At 24.9% G+C, this 26,162-nt stretch overlaps 1 protein-coding gene across 3 annotated transcripts; it reads left to right on the forward strand.

Moving 5' to 3' along the window:
• The first annotated feature begins 2,596 nt into the window (after positions 1-2,596).
• On the forward strand, positions 2,597-25,846 carry LOC129975998 (ciliated left-right organizer metallopeptidase-like). 3 transcript variants are annotated; one of them, XM_056089321.1, is made up of 18 exons: positions 2,597-2,688; positions 4,116-4,414; positions 6,494-6,572; positions 7,137-7,194; positions 7,283-7,429; positions 10,721-10,843; positions 12,155-12,230; positions 12,453-12,625; positions 13,083-13,148; positions 14,495-14,597; positions 16,551-16,614; positions 17,702-17,801; positions 18,369-18,446; positions 19,425-19,520; positions 20,397-20,502; positions 21,867-22,182; positions 23,862-24,133; positions 25,774-25,846. In XM_056089321.1, the coding sequence occupies exons 2-17, from the start codon at positions 4,120-4,122 to the stop codon at positions 24,085-24,087; spliced, it is 2,106 nt and encodes a 701-aa protein (XP_055945296.1). In that variant the 5' UTR covers positions 2,597-2,688; positions 4,116-4,119; the 3' UTR covers positions 24,088-24,133; positions 25,774-25,846. The 3 variants fall into 3 exon arrangements, with proteins under 3 accessions (XP_055945296.1, XP_055945295.1, XP_055945297.1); XM_056089320.1 differs by lacking the exon at positions 2,597-2,688 and adding an exon at positions 2,699-2,817; XM_056089322.1 differs by lacking the exons at positions 2,597-2,688; positions 25,774-25,846 and adding an exon at positions 2,699-2,817 and having other exon boundaries at positions 23,862-24,156.
• Positions 25,847-26,162: the final 316 nt, after the last annotated feature.

A 26,162-nucleotide genomic window follows, 5' to 3' on the forward strand; every position in this document is an offset into this window, starting at 1 on the left:
CATGCTTAATTACCTTTTTTATTTTTCGAGTTCTATATATCAAAAGCTGAAATTGATGATATGAATTTTCTTATGGGAAAACCTAATTAGATTAAAATATACCTGGTATTTCATACAACTTATTTGTATTCTACTGTTTAATATATATTGTGAAAAAAAAACCACCATTCTGTTAATACTGAGAAAAATAAAAATCGTGACTTCGATATTCTGTTTTTTGTTATTGTTACTGGATAAAAACATAATGTGCATCTTTATACTTCTAAACATCCTTTATGGTTTAATGATATCCAAGACATGATGGGATTTTTTTTTTCAACTTCTCGTTATATTTAGCTTTAAAAAAAGGAAGGTTTGATCCTACACAATCAGTTTCAATGTTTAAATCACATCTGATTCTAATTTTCTATCCCTTTAGTATGATTATTTCAACTTAGTTGCTTTGTTTAACCATTTAAGTATATAGGGGAAAAAAACCCATTCATAAATTTTAAAATCACCTCCAATAAAATGCTCAAACATTCACCTAAGTGTCTTCTAAATATTTGACATCAACAACTTTTCAATAAGTTAACTATCTCGGACATATGAAACTTTTAATTTACTTATTATGCAAACTAGCCAGAATATGCATTTAAAATTATGTGACACCAAATATTGAAAATTTACATCTTTAAAAGAAGCTATTCATTTTAATGAATACAAGAGAATGACATTTTTCCAAAGCAAAAGTATAATAATTTTGTTGAAACAATCACTTTTGATTAAATGTAATGTTTGTAATAATGACTTTTAGTCAAAACAAATAATGAAAATCAATTTTTCGTAAGAATTCAGTGTGTAATAAATATATATTGATTTATATAATGCAATAATTTAAAATTAATTATGAAATTATCTTAAAATATAAGAAAGAAATGATAATAATATATATATAACAGAAACTCTTGATTCGACTGTTCTTTCTGTTAGACTAATTGATTTCTAAAAAATTGTTCAACAATATTTTTGCCAAACAATTCTGCTAAGAATGAATTTTTTTAAAATCTAGAAATTTTGTGAAATTAAATTTTTTTCTTTGAAGCGTTAAAACAGTTTTTCTGAACTCTATTGAAACAGTAGAAAGCATTATTTTTTCATATCATGATTAGTCAATCAGATGCATAGTAGGTGTCAAGAGAGTTAGTTGACCTTCGCTCACCAATCTATTTAATGTGAACAGAAACTGTTAAAGTTATGAAACTTGGCTACATTTCCCCCCCCCCCATATATATATATATATATATATATATATATATATATAACCCTTAGAGAATAAAGAAATTTTTTTAAGATGGAAAATATGTATGGTTTTGCATCTAGTATTAAAATATGGTGATTATAATGGAGATATTAACAGAGATGATGAAAAAATTAAAATATTTTGTAATATTTAGTGAAAGTATTTGAGACTGGTTTGCATTTTAATTCAATCAAGGGGAAAGGCATTGGCATTTTAAAAACCAGGGATAGCGATCTCTTCAAAACTTACTCGCATGTATTCTAATAAAGATTTTATTCCAGAGAACGCCTTACATAACATTTGCGTACAATAGTTGGCGTAAAATTAGCATTTCTACAGAATCTATCGTCTCGTCCTTAGCGAGTTATTTGGTGATAAATCCCTGTCATGCGGTTAATAGCATACAGACATTGAATTTGTGTATTAGATGTGTTTTTACCAACTGATTGCAATAAAATTTGATATAAAAGTGCACTTGTAGTTACAAAATTTCATATCAATTTTGATATCGTAAGTTATTGCGTTTTTGAGTTACCGAGTTTATACGTTTTTGAGAACACAGACAGTGAATTTTTAATTGGATTTGGCTCATTATTTTATAGGTGTCTGGATTATATATGTTAATTCTGTGAATCGAATTTTATCAATCTAGCTATCTCCGTTTTGTAGTTATCATGTTAAATTATATTTGATCAGCCAGTCAGACAGACTTCTTCTCAGCGGCTTTTGCTCAAAGTTTGTTAGAAAGCTACAAATTTGGTATGTCAAATTTTATCTGTCTAGCTCAAAGTATTTTTGAGTTATCTTTCTCACACAGACAAACGGACATTTTCCAGAATTTATTTATTTATTTTTATTTTATTTATTTATTTATTTATTGAATTTAGGGAGGTTTAAAACATGGAAATTCGTCAAAATCTCGAGTTTGAATTTTTATGTCGATTATTATACTTTTTCTATACTACGTATACAAGAAACTTCGATAACTTTAGGAGAAAAGGGATCCGGCCCCCTTTTTTTATTTTTATTTAATTATTTATTTTTACTTTCACTTCTGTTTAAACTAGCAAAAGATGCTCTATAAAATATTTTTGTACTTACGAAATATTTCATATCATTTCTGTACTCACGAAATATTCATACTAGTACGATATGTAATTGAAATTTATAAACAAAAATAGTATTATAATGTCTGTGAATGAGTAATTCTTTCCGAACATTTTGTGCTTAGCTAGGGATTTTAAGTCATAATTTTTTCACCACGGATTGGCAACATTTCCCAGCGCGTTTTATTTAAGTTTTTGTTTACCATTCCTTATGTCTTGATGACAAATTTTTCTCGAAATTATATTTTGATATTGTTTTATTATATCAAAAATATTTTGATAACTACTAATCTATCATGGGTAGTTATTTATTTATTCTGACTTGCATATGAAAATTTTTACATTCATTTTAAGATTAATTCATATTTTAATATTTATTTTTAAGACCGATGGACATAAATTGCAGCAAAATGAAATTCTACCTTATTGGTATAATAATTTATTATATTTTAACATGATAAAAAGATTTTTTACAAGTATGTTGCGTGAATCACTTAATATTTTAAGTGATTCAAGTGGTATCATTCTGCATATTGAACTTATGCAACTTGTTTAAATGAACTTTTCTACTGACATAGTTAAAAACTTTCTTTTTTGTATAAAATTTTGTTTATGAGTGATAAATTAATTTTATTATCAATGGAATAATTTGCAGTTTATAAAATCATACAACTATAAAAATGGATATATAACATTTGTTTAATAAATTATTGAAACTGCATTTGACTTTTTTGTTGCTAATTCAATCATATCTTCTGATTTTAAATATAATTTTCAATAATATAAATTTAAAAAATTTCCATTTTTTTTTTATTGTAAGGTTCTTAAAACATTGACTGTGTTTTTAGATGTATACATTACTCATGTAAAGCATTGAATGTTTTTCTTTTCTCATTTACTTTTAGTGGTGCAAGTTAATGTTTTAAGAGTATGTTTAGGTATATTTTTAAATTTATGATATATTTTTATAAGAATCTAATTCAAAATTAGACATTTGCATGAACTAAACTGAATGACTATGAACTATTGTCTTTTACTCTGCTTGGCCATGTAAACCAAGAAAACAATCATCACATTGAAAATAGTTGATGTTTTTATCAGCCAGATGGGATAGTTCATAAAAGTGCTATGTTGCATCGAAATTGCATTTTTGTTTTTACTGTTGTGAAAATGAATTTTCTGTATAAAACAATAGTTTGGTGAAGCTTCTCCAACTTTATTTTTTTTCTATTTATTGTATGTTTTTTTAGCATGGATATGAATTTTGATTGTTAAATTTTACTTTAATTTTATGTTATTAATAATGACTATTTTTTGTCACAACATCTTTATTTTTTTATGTTGTCATTACTCCTGTATTAAATTTGGTGGCACTCTGGATAATAGATCAAGCTATGTATAGTTAGTTCTGCCTAGCATCAGTTTTAATAAAAATTGTATCTATTGTATTGTGCTTGGAAGTATACTATATATAGCAACATTAATCTACAAAACTGACATGGAAGTTCTTTGGTAATTTTATAGTTTTTTTAATATATCCAACCACCCCCCTTTTTTTTCATACTACCTTTTATACCAATGTTGAATATATGCTTAGATATAACTACTGTTCTGCTTATCAAAAAGTAAAAATGTGATGTTTTTGTCTCAATTTCTGGGAAAAAATTCTCATATTGATATTTTAGACTGATAGTATATATATATATATATGACTTTTTTTTTTTCAGAAATATGAACAAATTGTTGATAATTTATGGAATCTTATTATTTATTGAATTCCATAATATTGTACCAGCTGTTTCTGATATGTGTATTCATGATGAAGTAGCAATTCCAGATGTTCCTGTAGGAGAATTGACTTATCGACAAATGCGAGGGAAACGAGAAAAACATAGTGAAATTTTTCAACCCTTAAATATCCATTATTATATTGATGATATTGATCCCAATACTCCTGAAAATGTTATACTTAATTTGAAGATTGCTTTCAAGAAGGTGGTTAAATTTTTCCAAGATTCTGTTGCAGGTAATGATTTTCTGACATTTATATTTCATTGAACTCTTAGAAACTTTTAATTTTTCAGAAATCAGATAAAATTTTCAAAGTCAGTGTTTATTGCATGTTTAAAGCCTGCATAGACTAGTTTTTTTTTTTCAGCTGTTTAAACTTAAATTTAAATATTTTCAGTTCTGAGAAATGAGGTTTCAGATTTAATAAACCATGTTTGTTAAATGCAATTTCATTAGGCACAAGCAAAATCTTGCCAGATCATAGCAAAAACTTTAATGAATTATGCTTTGATGGAACTTAGGGGTTAATTTTTTGCCTAATTTTATTAGAATCAACTTTTAAATTGATAATGATCGAGGTCTCACCAACAGAAAGCACCATTACTAATATCTTTATTATCCGTTTTTTCCCCCTTCATTTTATTCTGAGAGATTATTACTCTTAAATGGAGAAGTTGAAAAAAATGTGCAAGTAAATATGAGCTTGACATTTTAGAACTAAATGTGAAGAGTACTATAAAAAAATTAATGTGCTATTTGGGGAAATGAGCTGATTGTGACCTTAGCCTCAAAAGTCATTATTTATATTCTAACTAAATTGATATAAATCAACCAGAGAAAATATTAATAATTTTCTACTTGATCTTAATTTGCTGATCTAACAGTTGGAAACATGATTGCCTGAATTTGATTTTTAAAAAATATTTCTTGTCTATTCTTCCTAAATGAATTTAAAAAATGAAACTGAACTGATAAGTTACTATAAAGTGCAATACCGATTTTGAGAATTTCATTCATATTTCTCATATTAGTTGAAATCATTTTTATCTTTAGCATTTTAAATATTTTTCATTGATTTTAATAGATTGTGAAGTTTTAAGAATGACTTATCTAAAGCTTTAATAGAAAGACGAGTAATAACTGGAAGTTAAAAATTCAGAAGTTCTACTGATTTTAAACTAAAACAATTTTCTATGTTCCTTTTTTCTACCCTTCCTATTAATGATTATGTTTCTTTTTAAACCAATAGAATAAATGTTTGCGTTTTTAATCTTGAAATTTTTTGATAATTACAAGCAGCCAGTTATTTCAGTCAAATAACTTAAAACTCTTATAAATTATCTCTTGAAGTAGATAAATGTTACTTTTGACATGTGATTAAACTTTAAATCTTTAGAATATTTTATTCCTGAAATTGAAGGAAAAAAGCTATATAAAAAATAAGAATAATCTATTTTTAAATTCAACTTGATAAGTAAAAAATGCCAATTAACCCATCTGAAAGAATAAAACCAACTATCATTTTTTACATAAATTTAAAAAGGAAAGAGTATTATAGTATTAAAATGAAAATATAGAATGTAACCTTAATTTTTTTATATTGTTTTGAATGTTAATTTTAAAATATTGGCATTGAAAATAAGGATCATTAATCTTTGATTCATACTTTATAAAAACGAAACTTGTCAAAGTAATGCAAGTTCTATTTCAGTTTAAATTTTCCTGATTAATTTCAATTAATTTAATATGACTTCAAAAACTTTACTATTCAAAACTGACATACTGGATGTTTTGAAATCTGAGATAGTTGTGTTAAGAGCTGATAGAATGCAACTAAGCAAACTCCAGTAACCACACAACATATGCTCAAAACCCAACATATAAAGTACTAGAGGGGACTTTATAGTAACAAAATACATATTTTGTGAATCTGACATGTAGTATAATTTTTTGGAATTTGATGTGGCAAGTTGTATGTTGAAAGGATGGCAAAAAATCCTTGACAAGTTTGTAAATGGATCAATTAATGCAGTAGGGTGGGAGGGATGTAAGTTGGAATTTTCATTTCTCTTACTTCTTCATATTAAAAGAAATTTCAAATTGGATCAATTATTGCCTTATAATAATAAGCCTTCCTTGAAGTTCTAGAATGCACTGTGATGATTGATTCTTTCCTAGTTGTGTTTTATAACTTCTTAATGTAACTGCCACAAATCTTGAAAAATCCTGTTTTTTACATTCTTTATGAAGATTTGCTTTTACTAAAAAATAATTTTTATTTATGATTTTTAAATAATAAGTATGTATTTTTCAGTTAGAAGTTCTTTTAATCCATTTCTAATAGAGCGTTCTAATTGTGCACAGAAATGGGTGAATGGTATTAATAAAAATAAGTAAGTATAACATATTTCCATTGTTAATATCATTTTTAAAAATGCATTTTCCTTCCCAACTTTTTGTTCTAATTTTATTGCATGTGAATTTTGCTTTTTCATTAAAAAATTAAATATGTAATTATATTCATCAGTTATTCAATCATTCACTGTTAATTGAAAAAAGACAAAGTATTTATCATATTTTTTTTTAGCTAAATCTAAAATTATCATGTATTAAACTTTTATTGTAATCACTTCTTAAAACAAAATAATCTAAAAATAAAACAGGTATTTCTATTTTTAATTTTGCTTATATTATGTGTCAAGATTATTAAAATATGTCTTAGATTTTTCATAAATGTCAAGCAAATTATGATCAGAAATAATATATTTTTATGGAAGTTTAGAACTTTATTACAGATATATTTATTGACATTTTTTGTTATTATTTTTTCATTTGTATGTTTGTGGTGAAAATGTATTAAAGGAATTAGTACTGAATAATATAGCAGCTAACATCATTAATTATTATGAAATAAGTTGATGTTAATGAAATTAATAAAATTCGTATTTTGACTGCAGGTGTTCCCGCTTGAAATCTGGACCTGAATTTTGTTCCATAAAAGAGACTGATTATGTTGTATGAATTATTTTTATCTTGCACACATAAGCATTTTTAATTTAATGTAAATGAGATTCTTTATATAATATTTTTTGTTTCTTTTTAGATTCCTGATAGATATTTAAATAAATTAGAAGTATTTGATTATACTAGCCCACATCCTCGGCATATACTTAAAGCTGGTCCTGGTGTAAAAGATGCTAATTTTTTTCTTTTTGTGATCAGTAGAACTACATCCTGGTGTACTGAAAATGTAAGTTTTTTTTTTTTCCCCCATCAAAATATCTTTTTTTTTCTTCTTCTTCTTCTCTCTCTCTCTCTCTCTCTCTCTTTTTTTTTTTTTTTTTTGATGGTATGAATTTATGATTTTATCTGTATACTGATTGGTTGTTTAATAGATAAAGCTCTGTTAAAAACATACTCATTACCTGACCATCTACTTATAATTCTTATGGAAATTTAATTTTCATTGGAGGTCCAAAAATAATTATATAATTTCTTATATTTAATTTGCAATAAAAACATTGTACATATAAATTACTCAGTTTCTGTGATGAACAAAGTTCCGTATCCTGCTTTTAAAAAAAAAAAAAAAAAAAAAAAAAAAAAGCTCATAAGATTATTAGCTTAAAAAATCAGAAAAATACTTACAAAATTTTAAAAAATAGAAATTATGTATTGCATAAAGATATTATGTATATAATTATCGGAATCCTGTATTTTCACCTTCTACTTTTGAAAGATTTGTGCTTCTGATTTTCAACATCCATTCTTCTCATCTGGGTATTTCAGTGCTGTTCCCTTGATACCCTTTTGTATCTGTTTTTGATTTATACTAGCCCACAATGTAGATGACAATAAGATGCAGTTGTATAAATCTTGCACAGTGTTGTTTTTTCTTCATTTGTTTTATGAAGCTATTTAAACATACACTGAGTTGCCAAATTATTATGAGCACCCCCTCAATATAGTGTTGGGCCACCTTTAACCTGTAATATTGCTCGCATTCTTCTTAGCATAGATTCTGTGAGATTTTGGTAGATGGTAGGAGGAATTTGACCCCATATCTGATAAACTGCACTTTCCAGTTCCTTCAAATTGGATGACACTGGATCCTGCTCTCTGATGCCCTGTTCGATCTCATCGCACAAATTCTCAATTGGATTGAGATCTGGTGATTTTGCAGGCCAACGAAGGCAGGTAAAGTCACTGTCATGTTCTTTAAACCATCTGACAACAATACCAGCTGAATGACAAGGAGCATTGTCTCGCTGAAAGTATCCATCCCCGGCAGAGTACACCATTAACATAACAGGATGTACTTGATCTGTAAAAACACTTAAATACCCTTGGGCATTCAGATGTTGTTCCACAGTATTCAAAGGACCCATGCAATACCAAGAAAACATCCCCCAAACCATAATATTGCCTTCACCAGCTTGAAGTGTTGTGGCAATGCAGTTAAGGTCCATGCTTTCGTGCTGTTTTCGCCATATCCGAATCCTGCTATCTACATGGTGTAATTGAAAATGCAATTCATCAGACTGCATGACCCTTTTCCAGTCATCTGCTGTCCAATTCTTATGCATCTTTGCAAACTGAAGATGTCTGCTCTTATTCAAGACTGACAGCAGAGGCTTTCGAACAGATCGTTGGCTCCTATAGCCTATATGGTGTAATGTGCACCACACAGTTTGTTCAGAAATCTTTCCAAAAGTTTTTGTTATAAGATTTGTGCACCTTCAAACTGTATCTACTTTTTACTGCTTATCTGTTTTTGTTATTATTTTCTGTTGTGATGCGAGCAAATGACAGTAAAATATGATTGTACAAATTTTACACACACTGCTGCTTCATCATATGTTTATTCTGTGTAGTAAAAATCTTTGAAACATGTTTTATATTTGTTGCTATAATTTTTCCTTGACTGTCCAATATAACTGATTATAAACATTTCAGTGTTTGCATTTACAGTCATCTTTTATTCAAGTATTTTTATTATTATCATTATTATACCTCATAAATTTTCTTTTCATTTATCATTTCCTTTAATCTACACTCATGTTATCCATGAAGATAGCTCTTTAGAAAGAATTATATTTGGTCTTTTTTATATATATATTGAATCCAAATTTGAAGAAGATGTTATTAGCCTGACTTTAAAAATGAAAAATAAATCCGTTTCAGAAAAATAATAAAAATATATACTATTATATTTGGAACTACATATTAATTTCATCATTTTTTAAAAGTAACTAAAACACTAGAAATTCATCCAGTTAAAAATTAGATGCTAAATTATTAAATTTCGATTAAAATAATACTTAATTATGTGTGTGTTATTTTATTGGAGATATAAAACAATTTAAGATTCACCTTTATTTAGTTACATTTCTGACGTACTTATCACTTATATTTATAAATAAATCTAAACATACTCCTTTGTACAATAGAGAAAAACTATTTTGTATTTCATAGTGTGATTAATTATCTGTTGAAAGTTAACGTTAGCAATCAGCTTATTCTAATAACAGCCATTCTGCAACAAAAAAAAGATGTTAATTTTGTTTAGATATTATTATAGCACTTGTTGTCACACTATTATTTTAAGCATGATATTTTGAAAGCATATACTGGACAGAATAACTGAATAATTATCTGAAAATTGATGATCTAATTGCAACTTTGAACTACTATGTTCCTTCTAAGTATTTCAGGATTTTGTTATTTAGTCTAATTTATTGTAATACTTTTATATCATGTCATTTTCTTTAAAATTAAAATAAATTTATTGATATGTTTTTAAAAAGTGATGTATATGTATATGAATAAAACCATTATTCATTGAAATTAGAATTATTTTCATCAGCCATCTATTGCAATCAGATAGATTGCCTGGAATAATGATTGTATTTAATTTCAGTTAAATCTCTGTGCACAATTTGATATTCACGATTCCTATTTTAAAAAAATTCAAGGTACAAATTGTTATAAGCATTTATAATATGTTATTTTTGTAATCTTTTAGTTCATTTTGTACATGAACTAAATACTAATAATACTAATGTTATGTTATAACTTTAATGCCATCAAATCACATTCGTAGTAATCTGCATCTTCAAACAGCTGAATTGCACATTGTTGATATCAACTTCACTTTCTTATTCTACATAGAAAATAGCTAGGTGATGGTGTTAAAAATATCATGAAAAATTGCTTCCATGCTATCAAAAATTGTTATTAAAAAACGGCAAGCTTTTCTAAATTTTTAATTAAAATTGAGGAAATTCACTTCAAGATGCATATTTTGCTTTCAAAGATATGTTTTTCTTAGTAATTATTTTTTTTTTGTAAATTTGATATATTTTTTTAATATTTAAATTTGTTGACATTGATTCCCTATATTTTTCATTTTAGGCATTTAGTATTATTCACAAAATAAGTTTACATTTTTGAAGTGAACTCTGATTGTGGTATTAATATAAAAAAATAATGGAATGGTTGTTTGATATTTTTGGTTATATTTTTAACTTGTTTGTTTCAGAATGTTCAAGCATATGGATCATATTGTAGACTTGATAGCTATAACCGTCCTGTTGCTGGTTTGTTAAATATGTGCCCTACATATTTTTCAAAGAAGATATATAAAGCAAGTCATTATTTTCATGTAGGTTCATGTGTATGCTAATATTATATGTATCATCATTGTCTTAGTTATAGTTATTGTTACATTATAATATATTCATGTGTTACATAAGAATAAAAATTAATTTAAATCAAAACAATTTAAATAAGGAATAACAAAATATTATTTATTTGATTATAATCTTTCTACATAATTGTTTTATAATTTAAAGAACTCAATTATTGTATGTTTTACAAAAAGACTTATAAGTACTCACAAGAAGCTGTAAAATTAATATTATTATTAACAAACAAGAAATATTTTCATGATTTTATTTAAAAAATGAGTTATATGAAATTACATTAATTGCGGAATCATTGTTTTGTAAGCTAATTGATTATTTCATTTACATTTTTTGTGTGTATACATACTTTAAGCTTTCTAATTTATTTATTATTTTAATCGACCACTCTGAGATTTTGTATAATTTCTTTCTGTGTGCAACAACAAACTATGGTAGCATTCCTGTTTTTTTTTTTTTTTTTTTTTTTTTTGTTGTTTGTTTTATTTCTATTGATTTATTTTCATAAAATGTACTCTGTTTTATTTATTGGTTTGTATTCAAATTTTAAAATACATTCAGTGTTCTTTTAATCATAATATAATTTTATTAATTTAGTTATTGTCCTTCACTATATTATTCAGTTTTTATAAATTAGCTTTCTTTTCTACCCTGTCTGTTTTTTGTTTATAAAATTTATATTTTTTGTAATTCTGTCTAAGTGGATAAAATACATTATGCAAAATTGTACTTTTTATATTGATTTTGTAATAAAATTTAACTTAATATATTATATCTTATAAAGTTATTATTTTTCAAAAGTAAATTTTTCTCATTGTATTATTTTCTTGATTATATCATTTCTGTTAAAAGCAATAATTGGTTATTGTTAACTTTTTTATTTCTTAGTTTTAGGAATTTTAATGTAAATCTTTATCTTTGTAGCTGTATAAGCATTTTATTCATGCTTTAGTACCAATCTTTAATCAAAACAATTTTTACTCTTTGTACAGACTCTTTGATTTTTTAAAAAAAATCAACTTTAATTGGTATTAAAATGTTAAAATGATGTTAATGAATTATGAATTATTCTAATATATTTTTGAAATGCAGGCTTTATGTTAAACATTAATAAGAATACACTTAAAAAATTATTAAATTTATGAAATGAAACAACATATTTTTCAATAGATATGCATGCTTAAGTTAGATTTAATGTTATTAATGTTATACAATTCTTTTTATTGCCCTTTTAAAATTCTATGAATAATGTTCTATTTTATTTATTATAGGTCATTATGCATGAAATCATTCACATTCTTGGTTTTTCAGTCCATCTTTATCCTAAGTTTAAAATGTGCACTTCAAGTAAATAATATTTCTTTCATTCACACTTTAACATTTTCTAATTTGCAATATTGTTTTTAAATCGATTCATTATTCTTTAATAATTTAAATTTTTTATCTAAATATTTTTATTGTAGTATTACATATTTTTATTTATAAACTATATTATGAATCCTAAAATAAATATTTTCGGTTTGCTTATTTGTGATATTATTGTTTTTGTTATGTATTTTTTTTATCTAGTTTATGATTGTGAAACTCCAAAGAAAATTGCAGAGGTTGATTCAAATGGGATTCAAAGATTAATTTTTCCTGAATTGGTAAAGAGCATGCAGACTCATTTTAATTGTTCTGAAGAAGAATTTGGGGGACCTTTAGAAATATCCCAAGGCAGAGGCAAGGCTTCAGAGGAAATGGTATTACTTTCATTTTAATTGATTTCAATACACACTTTTTGAATTGAAAAATACTATGCATTGCTTGCAATATTTCAATTGTAGTTTAGAAGCATTTTGGATATTCTAAGAACTAATGTGACAATTATCTATTGGCCAGAAGCATTATATAATTTAGTATATGTTCTACAAAAAATTCTTATGAGAATGTCCTACTTTTGTGCAATGAAAGAAAATTCTTTCATTGTGCAGAATTATTTCCATTATTTATGAAAACTAAGAATTGTTAAATCACGCAGATTAGGAATTGTTAATCTTTGTAAAATATATAATCACATTTTTTAAAAACTAAAATATCAAAATTTTATTAAAACTAAAATAAGGAAAAATAATTTTTATATATATATTTAGAGAGAGAGAGAACTAGGTTTGTCTAAGTTGCGTATTTTCTACTAATATTTTCTTTTGCATTTCATAGAAATACACTTCTCATTGGCATCCTCTGCTTATGTATACTAGTATTATGACTCCATTTATTGTGGAGGTAAGTATCATTCATTGAATTAATATTTACATTTACACTTCTGTATACAAATATTCGGGAAATTTTTCTACATTTTTAATGTTTATTTCTTATTTTCAACAATTAAAGTGTATTTCTAAAGTACATATTCATGAGTAGTGTAAAATTAAACAATTAAAAGTTATACTCTAAGCTGCAGTAAGGGAAAGCAGTACCCGTAAATAAGGATTAAATTACCTAAAATGATTAAATAAAGTGTTAGATCGTTTCATAAATTTTAGGAAGAAAAATCCAGAAGAAACAAACAAAAAAATGCCAAAACAAATTTATGTCAGTAATTAAATATTCCATATGTCATTCATTATTTTAATAATTATTTTTTCTCTTCTTTGTTTATTTTAATTTAGTGATTTTTATAAAATTTATTTTTTATTTATTTATTGCTTTGCTTAGCTTTTTATGTTTATATTTTTGCTACAGTTACATTAATGTTTTGAATGTATGAACCATTCATAATGAAATGTGTAATATTATTCACATTGTTTAATTTAAATATTATTCTTTCCTTGCCTTATTTTGCATTATTCTTAAACTAAAGAACAAGGAGAAAACTAATTTGTTGCATAATTCTTACTTTTTTTGTGATTTAGAAATCTAATGGTTTTTTAAGGATTTCGCCATTTTATTGCACTTTTTATAGGGGTTTTTGTTTCTAATGTAAGTTTAAAATTGCCATTTTAAATCTGTTTTGAACTGTTATTATTAAATACTTTACTACTTTGTTATTGTTGTCAACATGATCAAACAGAGTGTTCTCTTCATGTTAAAAGGGGAAATTTTTTAAAAATAATTTCTTTCAGCAATTAACCAGTTTATTGCATGTGATGAGCATATACATCAATCCAAAACTATTTTCTAGTGTTTGATATTCAAACTTGTCTATGAAATAAAAAACATTTACCATTTATGACTAAACTTTCAAATTTTTTTGTAAGAAATTATAAAAATGTCATTTAACATCATGTTTACATTATAATGCCAGTGAAAATACTCTATATGTTATAAATTTTGTTTACTTCTTTTTTCTTGTTTATAAATTTTATTTTTTCAAATTTTACTTTTTGTAAAAACAGCTTTTTCATTTAATAAATTATCAAATAAAAATGTAAATATTGTGCTTTAATTTTGATTATTATTTGTAGTGGATTCTTCTGCCCTGTGTTTGACAGGCATATTCACAGCTGATTGATTTTATTTAATCTTAGAGAAAATTTTCTTAATATTTTTTACAGTTAATTGCTATATACACATCTTCATGGATGCTATGTTTTTTAATTTTTTTTTTTTTTCTATGATATACTTTTTAGGATGAATATATTGTGATCGATAATATAACTTTAGCATTACTAGCAAGTACTGGATGGTATCGAGTTAATTTTACCATAGCTGAATACTTTCATTTTGGGAAAGGTAGAGTAAATTATTTATTTATTTATTTTACCTAGAAATAATTTGAAATTATATTTTAGTTTGTATTGCTATTTTTACGCATGCAATAAAAGGGATTTCATATTCAGCTTGATTATCTGGTCTTTCATAATGAAACACATTGAAAGTGTAGCCAACTTCACCTTACAGTTTAATAACTATTTACAAACTATAAACCAAAATCTAATGCAAAAACTTTTTCAAGATACGAAATATGTTTCCTTTAATCATGACGACAAAGTTCATTGTGAAACTTTGAGAATTAGATATGTGCTTCAAATTGTATTAAATAACATAAAAAAATAGTATAAAGCTTTAAATAGTACAATCTCCCAGTTCTGTTAGTCATATTTAGTGAAATATTTTTGAAGCATTATTCTAAACAGAAAAAAAAATTGCAACTAATGCTGAGTTGTGATGCTTTAAATTCCATTATTTAAGCCAATCAATCAGGAACCACTGTTTTCTGGATGTTCCCCCTCAAGGCAGCATTTAAACTGTCTAAAATAGAAATATTCAAAACATTATAATTTAGTTTTAGTCAGAAAAAAAATTATACCTTTTTTTGTTTAAAATAATAATTTACCAAGAATAATCTTCTAAAATGACTAAAATCAGAGGAAATTTGTAAAAATTTAGATTCCTTGATATTTTTCATCAGCACATTTATTGATTCAAACAATATAAAATATAATTCTTTATATTACTTAAAGTATTTTTCTTACAGTCTATTACTTAAAAGTGTAGAATTAGCTATTAGGGAACAATTAGAATGGGTGCCCCTGTATATATTCTTATTGCTTCAGGCCATGAGATCAATTTCTGTATCTTTTTCTCTTTTAATTTGAATGTAAATAATTATTGTGATATTATTTCAGTATTTGCCGACACCTGATTTTAAATGTTAAGAGATCATCCAGATATGCAAAATTCCATTACATTACGCTTTACAAAATAGTAGTACACATAGAAGTCAGAATAAAGCCTTTGTAGAAAGTATAAATATAGAGAGAACAATATGGGTGGCCCATTTGATTCCAACTATAAAACTATATTTGTAAGTGTCTTGTTTCTATTTTCTTTATATATGTATACAAAAAAAGTAAGAAAGAAAAAAGGATCATTTTGAAAAGATATCAAAGAATCAAATGTCTGCAATACTAGTAGAAAAAAAGAAATCATTTTTTTTTTAAACTGAAAAATAAGAATAGCAGTGTGACATGTAAAAGAATGCAGTGGCTATGTTGCAAAATAGCTTCCCAATTCTTTCCATTCTTATTGATCCTGCTGAAATCTTATTTTTCTAAGGAACCCATATGAAGCGCTAAACAATAACTTTCTGTGGAGTAGTAGTTAATAAGTTTTATAATACTTTGCAGCATTCATATTAGGAATTTGGGACATCCCTATGTAACTAACTAGGTGTACATTTTAAGTCAAGGATAAAGATAGCATAGGTCCAAGTAATAGAGAGATAGCATAGGTCAAAGGATAGGGAGATAGCATAGGACAAATAATAGAGAGATCTTTCATTTTGAAAAAAATATTTCAGTATGAACATCCAGTTTATATTTATATTTACCCATATATGCTTATTCTGATTACTTCTAATATTTTTTTATTTTTTTCAATTCATTAGTATTGAATTTTTGGGGTTGCTGATTGTGTTGTACATTTCATATTGTCTTTGTGCATTTGTATACAAATCTGGCATTTTTAACTTGCTCTAATTTTGCTGTAAACTCAGCAAGATTGAGTTTCATTTAATTTAATTTCATAAAATAGTTATGAACAAATATTCAATAATTTGTATAAAAAAAAATATCTCTCTAAAAATGCTTCTACATTTTTGTAATGTAATTTGTAGAATATTGCATTACTGTATGAATTTTGAATAAATACTCTGCTCAATCAGGTCATTTTTTTCCCCTACAGGAGAAGGATGCAAATTTGGATTTAAAGCAAATTGTGAGGATTCAAAGCATCTATGCTCTCCAAAGTATTAATTTTAAACTTTATTAATAGTATTTTGATTCCAAATCAATAATAAATTGCGAAACTATCTTTCTTGGCGAAGTCTAATTTTTAGAATTTTAATTTAAAACTTTTTTTTTTTTTTTTTTTTTTTTGTAAATTTGTTATATGTCTAAATTATTAAACTCCACAGAATTTTCAATGTGCTTGTTATTTTGCCATTTTTCCCCCTGCATTAATAATAGTTTCTGCACACTTTATTAATATAGAATTGTGTTGTTCTACAAAAGATATTTTTAAAATTTTCTTTTAATTATCCTATTTATTAATACAAAATTTCATAGTTATTACATTTTAACAGCATAAAATAAAGTTTTAATATTTTCATATTCTGCTCTATTGCCAGTTATTGCTTATTTAAAAATATACATAAAATGTAATGTACAATAACCTTTATCCGAATAATTATTTTACAACAAGATAAAAGGTAAACACAATTGATAAGGAGTTTTTTTATAATAAATCCAATTAATTTTTTAAATTCCAAAGAAAACTATTTAAGAGAGGGAGGAAGCAAAAAGAAAAATTTTAGAAGTTTACCAATTTCTAAATCTGTAATGAATAAAGGTAAGTTATTTCATTTTGTGATTCCAATTTAACTGCAATATTTAAATATTACTCATTTTAATGCCATTTTTTTTTATTTAAATGTGATGTTAAGATTGTCAACAATTTCAGGAACAATTCAATGCTACTTTGATGTTAATTGTGATTTCTTGAAATAGGCATAGTTTTTTTTTTGGGGGGGGGGGTGAGAAGGACAGTAAATTTTACAAAATATTGAAAATCTATTATTTTTTTTTATATATAATATCAGTTGACAGAGTTTTTTTGGTAACATCTGTTACCAAAAAAAATTGAATAAATATATTGTTGAAGTAAATGCAAAGGATGTTGCATCTTTACATGTATAATGCATGCTACTAATTAAAAAATAACTTTCAGGGAAAATTATGATACATAGCTTTACATTTTCTGTTATTTTGTTTATCATTTAAATGTTTTTCAAGTTTCTTTACAATATTTCTCTTTACTTTTTTTTTTTTTTCTAGGGATGCAGCTCGAAACTGTGATATATTGCGCTATACTATTGGCAAATGTGAAAGTATAGTTCCATATCATCCTTGTGGAGTATTTAAGCCAAATCATAAAGTAAATATTGTATTTTTTGTTTTGTTTTAATATCCATCATATTTCATTTAAAACACTGCAAACTATTTAAAAATTCGAATGATTTTTTAATATTTAATAACTTTTTTATTTATTTTTGGAGCATTATTTATTTGCAGAGTTAATGAACAATATCATGTAAAGCCATTCCAGTTTATAATCTTTCAATTTATATAGTTTATAACTTTGTCAATTTTAATTCTAATGCTGTATGAGTGTTTAAATTTAGCTTTTTTGTTTGTTTGTTTACACAGAATCTCTTCTACTTGTGTAATAAATATAATATTGATTTCTTTCATTTCTTATTTATTTTTTTTTGAAAATTTTCTCTTTTTTCCCATAAATTATTAAGAAGTTATAAACAGAAACATATTATTCATATTTAGACACTTGCATCCGTAGTGAAATAGATCAAATACCTAATCTGTAGTTGGAACACATATTTAGTGTAACTGACTGAATTCTTAATGAATTCAACTCTGTGTTAAAGATTTCAGCAGTTTAACAACTAAAACAGCTTTTTTAATTATTAATTAATTAATTTTATAGGAAAGCTGCTTAGATGAAATAAACATGCAAGCAAAGGAATATGAACAGCGGTGTGTTATGGTAACAAAAACAAATGTGGTAAGTTACTTGTTACTATCAGTACTTCTGAAGATTAAATGCAAATATCTTTTTAAATGTCATTTAAGATTAGAAATATTATTGCAAATAACTTTAAAAGATAGAAAACTTTATTAGATACATTTTGTAAAAATTAAAGCTTTGTCTTTTTTAATAAATTTTGAATAATTTATTTCTTAGTTATTTGAAAAGAGTAGATTTTCAATTCCATATAAGTTAATTTTAACATTAACTTTTTAAATTTTAACTTTAAAATGTTTTCAGTTTATATTTCTTGCAAGTTTGAATTTTATTTGTAAAGATTTAAATAACTGCAGTTTTACAGTAAAAGAAAGAATGGAATGTAAGGCTAAAGTCAAAACTAATGCATGGAAATTACTTTTGCATAAGAAATGAATTTTGTACAAGGAAAGCATTTGATAGTATAATATTTTGTAATTAATTTTTATTTATCATTCCTTATCCTTCATTTTTGTATTTATTTATAATTGTTTATGCTCACAAAAATAATTTTAAAAATTCTGCAGTGAAAAATGTTTAAAATGCCTCTTCAAATATCCCTGCTCTAATAGTTAATATGCAAGCACAGCAGAAAAAAAAATGAGATTGAATTATAAAATACAGCTGTATTTGGATATTCTCATTCAAAGAGATGTTTGCCATTTTCCTCTGTTTTTGCATTGATTGAAAGCTCTAATTAAAAAATTGCATTAGATTGTGAATGAATTTAAATATCACATTCAAAAATAAATAACTTATTAATTGATTATCTTTTAAAAAAGAAAAGTTTGAGGATGCTGGAGTTTTGTAATGTCTGTACAGAAACCACAAGTTGTTACTATAAGATTTATTTTTTTTTAATTCTTCTGATAAATTTTACATAGCATTTTCTCTTTTCTTTTTTCCCTCCTTGAATAATATGTTCATATATATTATTAAATAGGTACCTTAATTTTAAGATTTTATTTTTCATTTTAGGCAGAACCAAATTGTTTGCTTACAAAATGCATATCAACAAATGAATTTGAATTTCTTGTCAATTCCACTTGGGGTAAATGCAAAACCAGTGAAAAGGTATATAAATGAATTTTTCTATATTAAATCATAATTTAATGACATAAATTTGGTTTTATTTATAATTATTCATTGCTTTAAAAATATAGTGATATATTAAAGTAACGCAATATATTATGTATAAATGCTTTCAAGCAACAACTTTTTAAAATCTATTTTAAAAATTTGAAATTCAAAATATTTTAGTCTATATTTAAATTCATTCTATAAAGGTATGTGTCTATATTGAAGAAGCCATTTCGTTAGATTATGTTCGTGCGTTTAAACAGTTATATATAAAGATAAATAGTGGAAAATGTATTTTAAATGCATTTATTAAAATTTGTAAAAATTATGCAGACAATATATAGTTTGTTGTCCTTCTATAACAGCGTTGTATTTGAAAAATGAAAAAAGTTCTGAAAATTGTTTTATTTTATTTATTTAGTTTGCTAATATCATATATATTTATGAGTTCGTTTTGAGAAATTTAAGTTAAAATCTTATCTTTATACTTAAATCTAGTTTTTTAAAAAAACATTTTGATTTAATTTTTTTTATCCCATTTTACTATATAATGTGGTATTTTTATGCATTTGAAATATTTGCGATAGAATTTTGTGTATGGTGTAGATTTTTTATGATAATATTTTTATATTTTTTAATTTTGTATTTGTGCTCATAATTTGGTATGGAAAAAAAATATGTTCTGAATCCATAAATACCTTAAGAATTAATTATATTAAACATTAAATTGGCTTAAATAAAATTTGTTTATTTAGTGAAGTTTCTTGCATTTGCTATTTGTAGCATATTTGTGAATTAAATAATTTAATAAGAAATTTATTTTAATTCATTTAAAATAAAATAATTTGTGATTTATTGTGCTATTTTCAGGCAGAAATCAATAATGTTACAATAAATTGTCCAGAGTTAGGTTCAATTTGTTGGGATGAAGCAAAGCTTGTAAATAAAACATTTTGTTCGTGGGGCAGTGATGAAGGTAAAATATTGGAGATATTGCTACACTTTTTCAAATATTTTGTGATATTTTATATTATATAAATATTTAATTTATATTTCACATTTTAATTTGTTGTATTTCACAACTTTTATTAATTTTAAGGAAAATAATATAGGAGTTCTATATGTCATTTCTTAAATATGAGCAGTCTACTTTGCTATATTGAAGGTATTAGAGAACAATTACATAAGATGAAAGAACTTCATTTATATATTTCTATTTCTTTATGTTTATAGTTAAATATTAGTTATTTTCAAGCTAATCAGTAATCATTGTTTTTATACTCTTTCCTTTAATAGAATTTAGCAACTACGGTGAATAATATTTTAAAAAGGTTCAAAAAATTATTAACAATTATAGTGCCCATTATATAATATAATATTATTTACTTCTCAGCATTTTATGACATCAGAGAAAATTTAGAATCAATCTATTTAATATAAAATTTTAGTATACTGAATAACCATTATGTATGTTTACTTTAAAGCTAACCTCTTGAAATATTAGGTGATTTTAAATGATTACGGCAAGTGAAATGACTAATCAGGTGTGCAGAAACAAAATTGCATAGATCTGTAAGGTCACAAATTGCTTGAACAAAAATTACATTCCTTTTGATAAAATACATAAACAAAGAAGAATGGTTAGCAAAAATCAATTAATAAAATTTTATTTACACTTATATATCTATTTTTTATATGAAGTAATATTATTGCCAAAAGGGATTATAGTTTTTACCAGAAGCACAGACATATGATGCTTTAAATAACACATTATCTTAAAATCCTTGAGAGTATTTTTGGTGCCTTCTGCTGCCATTATAATTCCTATTTAATTCTATGCATAATGTTGTTATTACTAGTTGTTGTCATAACAATATATATATTTTAATGCATTTAATGGAATTTGTGAGTGAGTTATTTTACTTAATGTGAGTATACTCTTTCATTTTGTTGATGCTATTTTGAATCATTCTGTATATCAGCGTCATTTTTAAATGTATTAAATTGTATACAGTTCCATAAACTGGGTATCAGTCTACACTACATAGCTTTCAAAACTCTATCAGCTTGAATTATCATGAATCTTATTGACAATGCCATTTCATATAATTAAGAATAATATTTTATGAATTTACAATTTATCACAATTCGTTGAAATTGCAGAAAAAAATTATACAATATAAGGTATCAAAAACTATTTAATAGTTTTTTTAATGTTACAAATTAGTTTATAAACTAATTTATATATTTAATTGAAAAGATTTTTAAATGGATGTAAAAATTATTTTTATCTTTGTTTTTCTATTGCTAAGTTTTACATAAATGCCATTTTCTTTTCAGCTATTGCTGTGCGTATGTATTTTGCTGACCAAACCTATCAACAATTATTGGAAAGTGATAATATCAGAAATTTCAAAGTTAGCACTCTTCAGGCTATAGCTGAAAATCTGCAAATGTCTGTGAATCACATTGTAAATGCAACTCTGACTATATTTAAAGGAGCATTTTTAGACTTCACTCTATGTCCACCCTCCAACATGAGTAATGACAAACTGGGTGCACTTATTGAGAAAACACAAAAGTTCCTTAAAAGCAGTTCCTTCATACATATTTTTAAAGGAGCTACAGAATTTGCTGTATCTTCTACAACCATTGTGTATGTAAAAATTATTTTTATATTAATTTTACCCTGCCACTTCTTACATCTTTACTATTACTATGCTTTTCTAAGGTAACGTGTATTTTATATTCAGTGGAGATGTGTGCGAATCTGAAATTAAATAATGAGGATTTTTTTTAACATATCTCGTAATGAAATTGTCTATGGGATCATTCCATAAAAAAAGAGGGACTTTCCTTTTCAGTTCCTTTTTTATACATGGTTTCAAAAATTAATTCAACGTTGTTGTTTTTCCATCTGTCAAATATTCAGCCTTTGTAATTCTTAAAAGTTACTTACTATAGATTAATATTTATAATAATTTCATTTCATGTGAAAAATACTTCAACACAAGTACTCACCATATTCCATGTTTTTATCACTTTATTGATACTGATTAGAAATTGTTTTTAGTAAGTTTTAGTAGAAATTGTTTTTAGTAATTGCTTGGTAAAGATCAGAATCCCAATCTGATATTTACTGCTTAAAATGTAAAAATATAAGAGTAGACCAATTAAATAAACAGATAATGACATAAAAATTCATAATTTATTAAAAATCTTAGTCAGTTTATCTAAATTAAATTGAAAAATAAATATTTAATAACAATGGATAATAAATGTAGTGGCATCTTTTTATGAAAGTATAAAAAAATTTAGAAGCCTAAATATTAGGCAGTTCGGAATGTGGACAAATAAGTTTTAACACTCTTATTTATTGTGTTAAGAATGTGTTATCTTATTTAGAATCCAATGCTTCAGATGCTTATTTATGTGAAGGAGTAAAAATCAAATTTACATAGATCTAGGCCCAAAAATCAATCTAGATCTGGAAGAAGAATGATTGTTTGTATTCTTAACAATCATTCCTCTCAAGATCCAAATTTTCCTCCTGTGATTTTTATATAGATTTGAACCTTAAGATTTTATTTCTGACAAGCGCAATCTGCATGTCAATGTTGTGAAACAAGCAGTTATCACTTATCATCATAGGCAACTTTGTTCTTGACTACCAAAATACAAACTATGGTGTCTCTTTATGACAAGTATCTCAACAAGGACAATGAATTAGGCTTACATCTAAAGTGCATTATAAATATTTTTTTATTCCTTAAGCACTCTGCTAATGTACATGAGATTTTTTGCTACAATTTACATTTATCTGATCAATCAAGTTAATGAAGTTAATTAAACAATAAGATCTGAAATACTGTTAACAAGATAAAAGCCCATCTACAGCCAAATGAACACATATAGCCAAATGGATACAGGATAACAGCCAGATGGACACATCTTCTAGTAATAAATAAAAACAAATACATTTTTTTTCCAGAGCTATTAAAAAGTTGTCTGAAATAAAACATTAGCTTGTTGATTAAATTTAAAAATATATTGAAATATCAATACTAAGTTGGTCAGTTTATTAAATTAAAGGTATTATAAATACAAAGTGCTATTAAATTTTGGAGTGCATCATCTGCATTCTTTAAACACTACTTAATTTTATTCCAAAATAAGTATCGTCCAACTTCAAGGTGAAGGTATTAATTTAATAAGCCTTATCTTTAATATCACAATAATAAACTGGAAAAAAAAAGCATATCTAATATTTTTATGTCTGTGCAATTCATATTCTTTTTTTTTTTTTTTTTCAATTTGAATTTGTTTGTATTCTAGGATAGAACCAGAAATTGCAGTCTCATTCAGTGACCATGAAGGTTTCCACATGTTGTCTATTATACCTGTGATTTGTGCTATTTTTATTGTTGCTTCTTTTATAGCATCATTGTTTAGACTCGTTATGAGTCAAAAGTATAGACCAAAGAGAGAAACTGTAGAACTTGAAGATTTCAGCCAAAGTAATTCATTTGCTCAAAATTCTAATCAAAAACTAACTGCATAATATGAATGAAATTTCACAGTTACTTCCATCTGTATGGAAGCAAATGGTGAATATATAGTTTATATATTTTGTTTTACTGAAAAATTTATAGTATAAAATTTATTTGTAAAATGTTAGTTTGACAATTTTTATAAAATAAAAAAATATATGATTGTGACATTTTACTGTATGTAATATATAAAAAATAATTTTAAAATGTGTTTTGTGTACTAAAAATTTTTATGTTTTTAAAATATTTAATTTCAGAAAAAGTATTTTTTATAAAAAAAAATAATAAAATTATTATATAGGTTCCAGGTTTTTAACTTGAAGAAAGAAAGTTTATTTTAAATATATAATTAATATATATTTTATAAATATATATATATTTCATTATTTTAGATATATATTTCAAAAACATCATCTGCAGCATTGCTTATTTCTCATTTGACAAGCCGCTACTGCTTTTTGTTTTTTATTAAACAAAATTATTAAATACTTTATCAAACAATATTATAAATTAGAATTTTCAAGCTGTAAATACATTGTTAGAATTCTAATTAACAAAATGCTTAGAAGAGTTTGAAGAAATAATGATGTCAATAAAAATATAAAAAGCATTTATCATATTTCATATAGGAAATAAAAATCTGGCAATATCATGCATATGGCAATGCATTAAATTAAACTATCCCACAATGTGCTTTCAATGCAATTTAGTTTGAGATTACGGCTTTAAAAAAATGCGCATTTAACATCTGAAATGGAATATTGTTTTCAATTTATTTGTATATAATTAGCACTGCATTTATTTTATATATCTTATGTTATTATATATATTTATGCCAAAGAATTTTATATGTTATGTTTAAAAAAATATTATTTGTGCAATAGCTTATTATTTGTACTTATTCAAAAAAATATTTTTAAATAAAAATATGAAAACTAGAAGGCTTAGTTGCTATTCATTGCATTTGTTTGTGTACAAGCAATATCAGTAGATAACCGCAGAAAAGGCAACAGTGCATTTAGTACTAGATATGTTATCAGTAGTTTTATTTTCCCCTTTGTACTGATTCATAAGTAAGTTCCCTACATTTGAGCCACCAGGATATTATTGCCCTAACAAAGCTTATTTGTTGGATCACTAATCATCCTGTAAACAGTGTTATTTTTTTTAATCTTAATATAATTTTCTAATGAGGAAACATAGGATCCAGCAAATGTACAATTAGTTTAAAGTACCACAAATTTTATCTACTTGTGACTTGGAAAAGGAAAAGCATGTTCTTGTTTCTCCATTTAAATTTTCTTCTTAAAAAAATTTTTGGATTTGTTTAATCTAAAAATTAAAAATATTTGAAGTGTCACAAAAAATTTAAAATAGCTGTTGCAATTATAATTTTGGATAAATGGATAATAAATTATGGTTTATTTATTTAGTATTATTATTTATTTAGCTACTTAAGTCACCTTAAATTTTTACCGCTTTATGATAAGAAATGACATTTTAAACAAATGACACATTTGTTTGCTTTAAATTCGAATAATACAATTTATAAACCTTTACAGAATTAAGAATAATCAGGCTTTAAGTTTGCCACGCAGTTGAATCAATATATGAATTCTAATATAGCAGGTTTTGAATTTTTTGCATTTTCTTGCAAATTATTCACCTGATTTTTCTTTGTTTTGTTTTTATTCTAGTTCCTAACGAAAATGAAAAGCCTCATAAAGTTTCTTCAAAAACCCTATGATGGATTTGCTCATTTTTAAAGCTTGTTTAAACATATTATGCTTCATCTTTCAATAATGAACATGAACATATATTGAAACTGACTATTTATTAATATACTTGTCTATTACTATTCACTGTTGTATTGAGCTGACAAGCATGAATATATCAATTATGTAGCTTGTTTCTGTAGGATATTGTAAATAAATAATTTTTATAAATTCAATAAGTTTTTACTTTTTTAATATAAGAAAAATAAATTTACAAGCATTAATTTTTCTTTCAATTTTTATCCTTATAAAGCAATACAAATCACTTAAACGACATATTTTTTTTAAAATAATTAGTAACTGTTAGTAAA

This window comes from Argiope bruennichi, chromosome 7 (genome assembly GCF_947563725.1).
Source record: "Argiope bruennichi chromosome 7, qqArgBrue1.1, whole genome shotgun sequence".
Taxonomy (NCBI): Eukaryota; Metazoa; Arthropoda; class Arachnida; order Araneae; family Araneidae; genus Argiope; species Argiope bruennichi.